At 50.3% G+C, this 12,416-nt stretch overlaps 1 protein-coding gene across 5 annotated transcripts in view; it reads right to left on the minus strand.

Annotated features, from left to right (window-relative positions):
* The window catches only part of GCNT4 (glucosaminyl (N-acetyl) transferase 4), a 47,196-nt gene that overhangs the window by 30,906 nt on the left and 3,874 nt on the right, over positions 1-12,416 (minus strand). For all 5 annotated transcript variants that reach the window (XM_078874421.1, XM_078874422.1, XM_078874424.1 and 2 more), the window contains one exon: positions 9,131-10,612. In XM_078874421.1, coding sequence (XP_078730547.1) covers positions 9,131-10,469 — 1,339 coding nt within the window. In that variant the 5' untranslated portion in view covers positions 10,470-10,612. The remainder of the gene's footprint in view (positions 1-9,130; positions 10,613-12,416) is intronic.

Raw genomic sequence — 12,416 nt, forward strand, 5'->3', positions numbered from 1 at the left:
AGGAGCTACACTGGGTTGGGACTCTCGTACCGGAGGCGCCTTTCGCGCATCCACCACGGGCCTCTGCAAATCGCTGAGTTTCGGAGATTCGAACGAATATGCATTTTCACTTTTTAAGTCCCTCCCCAGACCATGAATATTTAATTACAGTGACCGCTGCTCAAGACCAATGTGTTAGTAAATGCTGACCTTGCGATCTGGCGTTCGAAATGTGTTTTTATTTCCCCCCAGTTCAGTTTCCTTTCAGTGTTTTTTTTGCACGATAGCACCGTTTCAGTAACACGTACATTCGCCCACTTTCTTGTTTTGCTCCATCCAAATGAAGTTGTTACAATCGGCGCGCGCCTGGCGGATGTGAAACACGCTTTCGACGCTAAGTGGAGCGAGCGCCGATGGATTTGAATCGGTCTGTTCACGCTGCTTGTTTGAGGTCGCACTCACCGCGCGCAAAGTGCTTGCCACCAACGTACCGCAATTAACCTCGCTGATCTCGTCAAGGAGTATAAACCATCACGCAGTCAATCAAGCGACGGCACCTGGGTCTGTCCCAGGTGGGGCTTTTGTTTATATCAATCGTGAGGCGTGCGCAGTCGTCAGAATATTAAATTTGCATCTCAATATAGCCATTGGCGTCGTTGTGCCGAATATTACATAACGAAATCGATAAGCACATAGAGTACATCAATGAAGGCCGCATGTTTTTGTATGTGCTTATCTAATTTTTTGTTTGTCATTCGCATTCGAGTGGAGAAACACTGGCACCTGGTGAGGCCACGAGAGCTCGAGGTGAGAGAAGGCGCCCTGCGTGAAGCAAGCGCGCCAGCAACAACAACAATAACAACAACAACAACAACAATAACAACAACAACAACAACAATAACAACAACAATAACAACAATAACAACAACAATAACAACAATACCAACAACAACAATAACAACAAAACCAACAATAACAACAACAATAACAACAATAACAACAATAACAACAACAACAACAACAATAACAACAACAACAACAACAATAACAACAACAATAACAACAATAACAACAACAATAACAACAATAACAACAACAATAACAACAAAACCAACAATAACAACAACAATAACAACAACAACAATAACAACAACAATAACAACAACAATAAGAACAATAACAATAACAACAACAATAACAACAACAACAATTTAACACGTAGGCTTTCGCGACCAATATTATTCATAATATAGGTTTTTGGGTCAGATCGCGTTATTTATAAATGTGTCGTAACCCTCCACCACCCGACACGGCCAAACAGTAAAAAAAATGTGTCACGTTTTTCAAAGGACAAAACAATTCACTTCTTTAGCCCACCGGTGTGCTGAAGAGAGAATCAACAGCATTTTAAAAATTTGAGTAGTACGACGTTTCGCTGATAATTACAATCAGCTTCATCGGGCAAGAATGGTGAAGCTCTCCTGTTGCTTCCGGTCTTCAATAGAGCAGCATCAAGGTGACGTCATAATTTACAACAATAACAACAACAATAACATATTCTTAGGTTTTTTCGATAAAGTCACGTAGGTAAAAAATTAAAATTAATGAAAGTAAAATAAAAAATAAAATAAAAATCGCGACGTTTCGGAGGCAACACAAGCTTCCGTCTTCAGGTGGAACCGTCACAGCACGATAGCTGTATCAAGTGAGACAGCAATAACAACAACAATAACAACAACTTATTAGCTCGCAGGGCAACCGAGTCAAAGTTCAGCCGCCTCACTGAGGTCGCAATCGGCCGACAAAGAGGGGGGGGCAGGGGGGGCGTTGGGTGGGGGGGGGCAGGGGGGCAGGGGGGGGGCGAGGGGGACGGGGCGGGGGGGGGGGTGAAACGTTGCTTGTGCCCAACCACAAAGTCTGCGTCTGCCGTGGGCTCAAGCGGGGAGCCGCTGCCCCGGCTGCCCGCTGGACTGAGCAGCAGCAGGTGATGAGCCGCGCGCTATTTCTGTGGCGGCGCTGCTGCCTCCATTCATTATTCATGGTGAGGGGTGGGTGGGGGGGGTCGGTCTGCGATGCATAATTCAGAGGACGCGCAGGGGGGCTCCTAATGACAACAACAAAGCGTCTCGCAACAAAAAAAGGTTACAGCCTCGTATCGATCGGAACTCGACCCTGCGGCGTTGTTGTTGTTGTTGTTGCGGGTCGCTCTTCTCGGTGCGTTTAATCCGCGCCCTAACCTGTCGTGTGTTGGTTGTTGTTTTATTTCGGTTAATTGCCGTGACACCTCGGAGTCCGTAGAACAAAAAGGTGAAGGTCAATGGGGGGCCTGGAGGAATACGTGCCGAGTTGACGACCTTCTTCACGGAACTGGGAGCCGATCGCGTTTGGGGGGAGGTATTTTATCGAGCAGCGGACTGATCACGGCTGATGCGTTATGATAGTTCTCTATGCTGCAAGTGACCGCTCCATTGCTGTGAATTTCACGGGGGTGTTTGTTGGACATAATCCCATTCATTACCAGTTGTTACAACGTTCTTACTCGCCCCTACTGGACATCTGTGAGCAAGAGCTTTATCGCTCATCGGATTCCTCCAGACTGAATAAATATCCCGAGTCTGATTTCTGATGCGACCAAATCACCCGGAATGGGTCCGGGGTCTCGATAGATTTCGGTAGCTAAGCAGGTTTCAGCCTGGATAGAGCACGGATGCGGGTGATCACCATGCACAAAGAGGTTGTCATAAGGGGCCGTCCATAAATGACGTCACGCAATTTTGGACGATTTTTGACCCCCTCCCCTCCTCGTCACACATCGTCACAAATGTCTGACCCCTTCCCCCCTAGGTGCGTGACGTCATTTATGGATGTTCCCTAACGAGCAAGGCTCCTGCAACAATCCGCGAGGTGGAGCTGAGGATGTCAGAATGCAGGGTCCCAGGTCCAACTGAATCCATCACACCTCCCTCCTTGCACGAGGGCCGATAAATCATCGCTGCATCTTCCACGCCGGAGATCATCACAGCCGCTGTTGCTCCCTCCTTCTTTGGCCACCGCTCTCACGAGCCATTGTGGACCCGTCCAAATGCCTAAACGTCTCAAGATGTAGTTGCAGGGCAAGCGCGTACCCCCTGAACGACGTCACATCAGGACATATTATTATTATTATGATTGTTATCGTTAAGAATAATAGAGTCATACAAAAAAAAACAATTGAGGCCTATTGAGCTGAGTCCGTCGCAAGTAACGCTTCGTACGCCACGACCCCACGTTGTCGATGGTGAACTGTGCCCTAATCGGAGCCAGAGGAGGGTTATTATCGTTCCCGAGAGGCCACGTTAGGAATAACTCGAACTCCCTTCGGGGTGGTGGAGCGTGAATCTATGGCACATGGGGTTGGGGGGGGGGCATTGCAACATTTTAATTAAAACGAGTCAGCAATGAGCGAAGGGAGTGTTGTTTGTATTGCTTTTATTAAGAAGGATAATGAGAATAAACAATCCCATATGAAACACAAAAACGACGTGTGCAGTGTCTTGTATTTGTTGGTTCATGGGGGTCTCTGCGAGTCTTGGACCCTGGGCAAATGTCCCGCTCGCCTCCGTCATCAAAATCCAGCTCTTGTTGGCGTCAGAGTGCAATAGCCGAGGTAACAGCATCTCAGATACGTTACGTATGCCAACAGCATACTGTATCTGTGGATCGCTCGTATTTCGAGGGCAACTGCAGAGCGCACGCGCGTGCGGGTGCTGTTTGCGATGTTATTTGGTGATCGTGTTGGGACTCGCTATCCAGACGTCGACGGTTCGATCCCACCCCTCCTGGCGAGAGGGTTGGAATCAATCTGTTAAGTTTCTTAAATCTCTCCCCCCCCCCCCCACGACTCATCCCCATTATTCCGCCTCTGTCCACCGAGTAGTTTATGCACTACAGTTGATCGGCAGGTGTAGCACGTGGTGGGGTACAATGTAGGCACTCGCACCGCTTTCTAAGGTGTGTGGCCCGCGTGGGATAAGTGGCCAAATCCCCCCCCCCCCAGAGGGGGCTCGCTAGAGCCCCCCATTTTATCGGGAAGAGGTCCCTTCGACCAGCAGTTTGAGTGTGAGCAAGAATTCACAATAACAATAATATTTCAAATGTGTAATGCGCCCTCCACCCTAAGACCCCAATGCGCAAATGCATGAAAAGCAGTGAAACAAAAAAACAGAACCAGGGGCAACCGACCAACCTAAAGAGGGAAGGCCGCTTTAGAGAGATGGGGGTTTCCAAGCAGACTTGAGTTTATCTACCGACTCCGATTGCCCGGATGTCAAGTGGCCCGCTCCTTTACAGGATCCTTAACACAAACGTCGAATAGTGCTGCCAGACGAAATGTTCAGCATTGCGCACAGTAAACTGATATGTAATCCATAATCAACGTTTTTGGTTTAGATCGCGTTATTTATAAATGTGTCGTAACCCTCCACCACCCGACACGGCCAATCAGCAAAAAAGTGTCACGTTGACAAAAGACAAATAGTTCACTGCTTTAGCCCACCGGTGTGTTGAAGCGTGAAACCACAACATTTATAAATAACGCGATCTAACCCAAAAACGTTGATTATGAATAATATTGGTCGCGACCTTACCATCACGTCCACCCACACGGCCTTCCCGACACCGCCCCCCTCCCTACCAAGCGGCAAGAAAGACCTCTCTTTACTCGCACCAACAACAGGAACAACACCACCACCGCGACTAAAGGTGTCTGATTGCCAGTAAGGAATTCCTCATCCCGAATGACAAAGGTCACCAGGGCAACGGTGCAAAACAACAGAACAGTGTTCGACTAAATGCCTAGACTAGGAGCACCGGAGATCCCTGCTAAGTCGGCATAATGTCATCTGCGGTGAGGTACACAGGCACAATAATTTCACGCTCGATTGAGCAACTTCTTGTTTCGTGTGGCTGCTGATGTAGACGCGGTGCAACAACGACACTCTCACGTTCAGGTGGTCAAGCCCAGACAAACGCGCCGGGAGCCAGCGGAGTTGTGTATCGCTCCGATGTCTCCTTCGCATTTGTAGATCGGGGCATTGCGTCGTTATACATTGTTACGGTCTGTTCTGGATGACCACAGTCGCACGCTGCTACTGGAGAGTTTTTAATTTAAAATTTTGTGCATCAGGTATCTGATGCACGGTTTGTGCGGTGGATGCGGTTTGAGGTGGACCACGAGTTCGTGGAAGACCAAACCCAGGGGATCTTCCGCGTTGGGTCTTTAAAACGAGCACTGAGGTGGTATTTGTCTCCTCTTTACAACTTTGAGTCAGTGGTGGGAATTCCACATTCCTATGGCGGGGGTGGTGGGTTTATCCATAGGAAAATCGGTCGACTTCCCTGGCCTATCGGTACTAATTTTATCGACCCCCTCCGGAGGGATGATGGGCTGAGTCAACCGTCAACCAGGGATGTGAACCCCGCACCCCCTTGCCATCGCGAGCCGCCGCCTGGCCGGTAAGAGTCGTTAGACGTTTGGCTGGAACGAGTCGCTTTGACTGCTCAGGGAAACCCCCATACCTCGTGGCGAGGTCTCGAGACAGCCGTAGCTCTGAAAAGTTGGCAGCCTCTCGCTCCAACTCGTTTGGCCACACGCGATGAAAAATCCGGTCGAACTGGGTGGTGGTTCTGAAGCCAAATCCAGCCAAGACCAACGAAAACCTGCATCCACTTTGGAGCGGGGAGGCCCTGCAAGAACACGGTGGGGTGGCTGGGGGTTGGTGGGGGTGGGGTGAAGATACGGCATTGCCAAATATTCGAAACGGCACTGTCTTTTTTTTTTCATCAAACGATGCATCACGACGAGATGTGAGAAAAAATTGACTCGTGAGGAACGCATCGGCCCGGTTCGATCGGGGTCATTTATGGCGGATGTAACAATGCGTTGAAAATCACAAGTAAGAGTTTAAAAAAAAAATGTATTAAAAAAAAACGAAGGGGAACCAAAGCATTGAAAATAAAACTTTAATAAGTACAACATCAACACATTATGAACAAACAAACAAACAAAAAAACCCACCACTTTCATCAAAGCATTTACTTCTGAAATGTACGGACTGTGCTTGTGTGAAATGTACCCGACTTGGTTCAGGATTGATCGCGAGCGCGCGTGCGTGCGACAGCCACGGCCGGCCCACGGCACGGACGAACAGAAAGTCACGAACCACAGAGCCGCTGTCCGTGCACCACTGCTCCCCCCCCCCTGCCCGCCTCTCCGGGTGACCTGTGCAGAAGTTCTGATGACCACCACGGGGTTGGAACGATGCACCACCGAACCGATCGAATCGACGTCGATCGATAAAGCTCGCACAGTACACGCGTCGGATTGGCGGGTATGAGAAATGCCACGTGACTGTGTGCGCCGACTGTGATGGACGCAACATCGTCTTGCAGCCGCAGTGTTTGGGTGAAACCATTCTGAGATCGAAACGGGACCCTGAATTACAAGAAGGGTTTGGTGGTGCATCATAACATCCCTGTTAAATCAACATAAATGGACCATGAAAAGTGGTTCAATAACCCCGGCTTTAACATCCGTCCACACACAAATCAGACTGACGGATGCACTTTTCATGGAAACCCAAGGTCCACTGTACATCATTACACATACTTGTTCCACACTTCCATCTGCAATGCGTTCAAACCGACCGCAAGCAAAGGCAGTACGGCACCACCTCACTCATCTGACCATCACATTCACCCTGACCAACTAATCTGTGATTTTCTACCAGATGTTCCGAAAACCTTTGCGTACGCAGTCACTAATTCTCTTAACCTCGCGTGCGTCCGCTTCCTTCTCAAGCACGGCGACAAAGAAGACGAATTTCCCCACCATTCAAAGCTGTTCCATCTCAGTCGCGATGAACTGAACTGTCGTTTTCTGTAGATGATCTCATATCCGACCTTGTCACGAATCTACCTACGCCTCGGCCTCCCCAGCGAGTCGGATACGCGACACCGGACCGTAGACGAATGCGGACTCGCGTCCAGTAAAGTGCGGGCTTCACACACGCGAGCCAAACGGAAATTTGGAGGACAATATGGAAACAGGCGGTCACTGCGGCCAGGTAGGGTTACCCCTGGCTTCTGGCCGGCCACTATAAGCCACATGTTGACAGCGACACTCATCAATCATTCATCCATCGCCCTGCACCACGCAACTCTGCTGATTCGTCGACTTTGGCGACGAAGCACAAAGTAGAAAGAGTTTTATTTTTAAACCGCGCTTCTGCTTATTTTTTTATTATACTTTTCATGATTTGAATGACACCTGGCATTGTGACCCACTCATTGCTTCACTTGTATCACTCAGTTTTTTTTGCGCAAGGGCCTTCAATACATTTGGCTACTTTATTTGTTTGTGTTTAACACTGTCGGTCCCAAGACGCACAAAAAACAATGTGGCTTGGATTCGATCAGCTTCACGTGACGTCGGAACAAACGGATGGATCATGCGTAATAGATGTTTTTGGGTAAGATCGCGTGAATATAAATGCGTCGTGAAACCCGCCACCACCCGACACAGCCAATTGGTAAGGTCTGTCACGTAAACAAAACGTGCCAATTCGTTACTGTTCAGCACACAGCTTGTGTGTTGGAGGGTAAACCCACAACATTGACAATTTGAGTCGCACGACGTTTCGGCGCTAATTACAACAACCAGCTTTACGGCACTCAAATTGTAAATGTTGTGGGTTTACCCTCCAACACACACGCGGTGTGCTGAACAGTAACGAATTGGCACGTTTTGTTTACGTGACAGACCTTACCAATTGGCTGTGTCGGGTGGTGGCGGGTTTCACGACGCATTTACGCAATCTAACGCAAACACCTCTCATGGGTTTCAACCGTAGTTGGAAAGCAATAAAAAAAACAGTTCTGCTCATCTGCATTGTACCAATGGACCCAGCTCAGTGATTTCAGAAACTGCCGAATTCTAGCGGGTAAACCAATAACGAAATAAATTAACCCAACCCCAGGCATATAAAGGGCACTTCCTGCTCACTTTTCCAAACATATTCTATTTGAAGTTGCAAGATGCATTAAAAAAAGACCACGTTTAAACAGTTTGAAACACACACACACACATACACACAGCAACACATAACCCCTCTGCATGCATGTAGAACTTATTTTGCACCGTACTTAGCCAGCAGTGCTCACATCACTTCATGTGCCAATACAAAAATATATATACGCTACTTACATGAGCCAATTTTAAAACCATGCAGAGGGCACAAACACTCCCTGTGCAGTCGTGCACTTTGTAAAACATGGATAAATATGTTACTTTCAAATCATCTTTAACCGAACAAGGCTCTCACTGTGTTGACCTGAGCTGCACTTCAAACCCAGGCAAAATCTTCCGGAAACAACTCGCCTATTTCCAGACTCAGCAGAGTCCAGCCGTCGACCGCATTATCGACACTTATCGTATGTCCCAGGGACTTTGTTGGCAGGAGGAGGGCTGCTATCTTTGTCCTATGCATGTGTAGGGGTGTTACAGGAGGGCAAACAAACACACAAGGGGTGTTTGCGCCGCACGCGTAAGGGTGCCTACATCCACGTCCGCATCGGTTAGCCCTGGGGGGCTGTGACGGCGCTGTGATTCCCCACGGCCCCACCCCTCGGGGGGGAATTGCTATATAAGGCGGGGAGCCGGTGGGCTCGGGGTCGAGTATTACAACTTAACCAGCGAAGAGCGATAAAAAAAAAACATTAAACTGTGGTTCGGGTAGGCTATTTTACGCTAAAATAAATTTGTCTTGTGATTTTCCACTGCACAATTTGAACGCGCACGTGGCCGACGAATCCGTGATGTCACAGCACGTGCCTCTTGCTCCTACGTTGACCCTGACCGGCTTTGGGGTCAGCCTTGCTCTGACGATACAGCTCGGTATGGAACTGAGAGCCGAGAATGAGTCAAGAACTCTGTAGAATCGCTTTGGCACGGGCCAGGCTGCCATGGACACGCCAGCTCTACCGACGCATCAGAAAGGCAGCATGATTCCAACCTTCATGTCGAACCAAAGGTTTCGGGTCCGCCCCGTCTCACGAACACCAGCAGCTCCTCTGCGGACCCTCACGCGTCCGCGAAGGCACTCCCATCACTCACGTGCATTCTGCCTGCTGGAGATCTCCTGTTCAAGGCACTTGACGACCACGGGATCGACGTGCGGGTCGAACTTGTTCGCGAACCAGTGGCCGTCCTGCAGCAGCCAGCCCAGCTCGGCCGCGCCGTAGATGCACACGCTGCGCACGTGCCGCCCGGTGCACGCCGGGTACAGCCGCCCCTCGAGGTAGCTCCACTTGACGAGCCGCGTCTTGCTCTGCAGGTCCGACACGTCGCCGCCGCCGCCGCCGCCGCCGTCGGGGGCCTGCGGCGCGCGCGCCAGGGTGGCCCAGAAGTGTTCGTCGGGCGAGTAGGTGTCGGCGCACCAGCGCAGGAAATCCGTCGCCACGGCGCTCGTCATCGCGAAGCGGACGAACTCCCGGCTCAGCACGAAGTAGGCGCTGCCGACAAAGACCTGGAGGCCGTGCGGCGCCGGCGCCAGCGCCGTTTGGGTGTCCTGCAACGCCAGGAGGGAGGAATCCCTCCTGGCGAGGACAAACTTGCGCGTGAACCTCTGCTGCTTGTACGCCGACGGCTTGCCCGTCTCCAGCATGCTCCTGCCTTGCAGGCCCGTCAGCTCGCTCACGAGCTCTCGGTTGGACCGCAATGGAAAGTCCTGCCCGCACAGATTAATTGCGTACTTCCAACGCACGGGCGATTTCAGCAGGTCGGCGAGGCAATTGATGTCGGCCTGCAAGCGCGAAATATGCGCGTAGTGCACCTCCTCCAGCTTGGACGCTACAAACACGTTGTCGAAACACTTGGCGAGACTCTGCACGGCGGACTTGAACGTGGCGGACGACTTGGCATCGACGTGCACGCAGTAGACGTTCTGCGGCACGAAAATCGCACGCAGCAGGCGCTCGAGCGACGCGGCATTTTTGTGCACGACGATCGAATACGCGATGGGGAAGTCTCTCTCCTCCGCGGACACGTGCTTCGAGAAGTACTTCCTCGTCTCCAAAAACACCGGGCAGTCGTCGGTCAGGAGCAGCACGTCTTCGTCGGTCAGGTCGACTATCGTCTTCTTCCGGATCTTCAGCGTTTTCCCAATCTCTCGCGGATCCTGCTGCAGGATCTCGCTGCACCGGATGTCGTAGAGCTCCTTGTCGGCGGCCTGCCACTCGGCGGCACTGATCTGCCACTGGACCAGCTTGGAGGTGCTCAGAGAGGGCTCCATGAGCCACATGTCCTTTAAACTGTCCGAGTGGTCGTCGGTGTGATGCACCGTGTATATCAGGAAGGAGAGCAAAACTGCCACGAGGATTATAACCTTCATGATCTGGCCCCATAGCTTCATGATCTCGCAGAGATTCCTTTTCACCATGGTGCGCCGCAGCATCAAGGGCGTCAAGCCGCCGGCTGGTGTGACGCGACGGGAGAGCACGCCGCCGCTGGTGCGAGCTCCGTACCCGCTGGCTGCGGGAGACGCGCGACCCCCAGCCCACCAAGGCGTCGCTCGACAAACCCAGTGGCCCGCAACATCTGGTGAAACACGGCGGGTAACGATCAGGACCGCGAGCCTCTCACCCCCGCGCTCGTCGCACACTCGGCAAGTGGACGATCGCCGTGCCTCAGCGGTTCACTCGATGGCCGCTGAAGACTCCGTCTATGCAGCCTTCACAGGCCGCAAGGGAAAGTGCTATTAGCGAGCAGCGCCCATGAAGGTTGGCACGTCACACACCTTTTCTAGGCCCTGTGGCGTTCAAACTGAATACAGAAAAATACATCGATGCCGGAAATCCTCCAAAATTAAATTAAAATACCTGTGTACATGGAGTAACAGACTGCATAACAGACAAAAGGGGGGGGGGTTGGTGGCTTAGTAAATGATTAGCCAGGTGGTGGCTTCCACGCTGCCTGTAATTCAGCATTGTGGAGGCAGCGAGGGTTGGAGGATCACAGCACAAAAGTTGTCAAACTCCCCGTGAGCGTCAAGGCGCCACTTACCCTGACTCGCAAGGGGGAGGCAGTACAGCAAACGGACTAATCACCATCTGTGTCCATCTGCATGGGGATCGAGCGTTGCCCCCTCGCGGGCATGGGTTTTCTCAGGGCGCTCCGGTTTCCTCCCACTTGCATAAACAACTCATCGTTAATGAGTTGAAAGTATCTTAAAATAAAAACCCAATGTAGGACCCTCCTGGTATTTGATGATAATCTATAATTTAACTGAATTTTTCAACAACAAAAAAAAGAGAATTTTCCTATTGCGATTATGATTTGCTTGCTATATTTTTTTACTCTTATCTGTTATTGTTTATTATTGACTTACTTAACTGTGACTTTTGTAGGATTATCGTTTATGTTGATTAACCCCGATTTAAGAGCTCCTTGGCTCACAGCGTACTTCAAAATAATCTGAACTGAAAAATCTTTCTTCGACTCAGTGTGGCTCTCTGGGATAAATAATCAAAATGCAAGCGTATTAAAAAACACATTACATCAACGCTTTTGTAGATCGACTAATTGCGGAACACCCATTTACACTGCTGGTGAAGGGGGTGGGTGGTCATTTAAGAAACTTGCCGCACCAGGAGATGGAATCAAACTGTCCAGGGCGCTGACCATTACACCGCAGCAGCTTCCTTGCACATTAAATTATAACGGCCAAACTTCACTGCACATAAAGCGTACAACTGTATTATTTATTCATGCTAACAAATGTGTAATACATTACGCCCTGTCATGAGTCACAATTTGCATTTATGCAGTATCAACACCTAAGTGCACGGCTGTGTCAGACACGGAGACAATTCACACAGTAGCTGCAGAGACAATGTCGTTCTCTTGCCAAAAATAGATATTTAAAAAAAGCTTTTGTGATAAACTGTGCGCAACTTCTCAAAGGCGGGCGCAGTTTCACGGTGCTCTGATGTGCACGCGCGCAAGCTACTCACTTTCAGCCAAATTCACCAAATTGATCTGCAGGGTTATTCGAACGCAAACTCCAAATATACAGCAGCTGGCGTCAGGGGTCGGGATCGAACCTACGGCCTCCTGTTTACCAGGCGAGGTAGTTAACATCTCCTAGCCACCGTGAACAGGGGGTCACGGAGACCAAGCAAGAAGGCACGGGTCGACAAGCAGGTCACATCGCTACTCTGTTCGGCATTCTAACTTTCAGTTGAAGTTTCGTTTAACATCGCGTGTGTCGTGACCCCTACCGCCCTGATATATTGTCCGCCCCCCGCCCTCCGACTATGAAATTAGGTGACACTACAGCATTTGTTGTGTATTGTGTAGCAGGCTGTGGAGGTGTAATGATTGCGTTCGGACGGCTTGCTCA

Source organism: Lampetra fluviatilis, chromosome 39 (genome assembly GCF_964198595.1).
Source record: "Lampetra fluviatilis chromosome 39, kcLamFluv1.1, whole genome shotgun sequence".
Classification (NCBI taxonomy): domain Eukaryota; kingdom Metazoa; phylum Chordata; class Hyperoartia; order Petromyzontiformes; family Petromyzontidae; genus Lampetra; species Lampetra fluviatilis.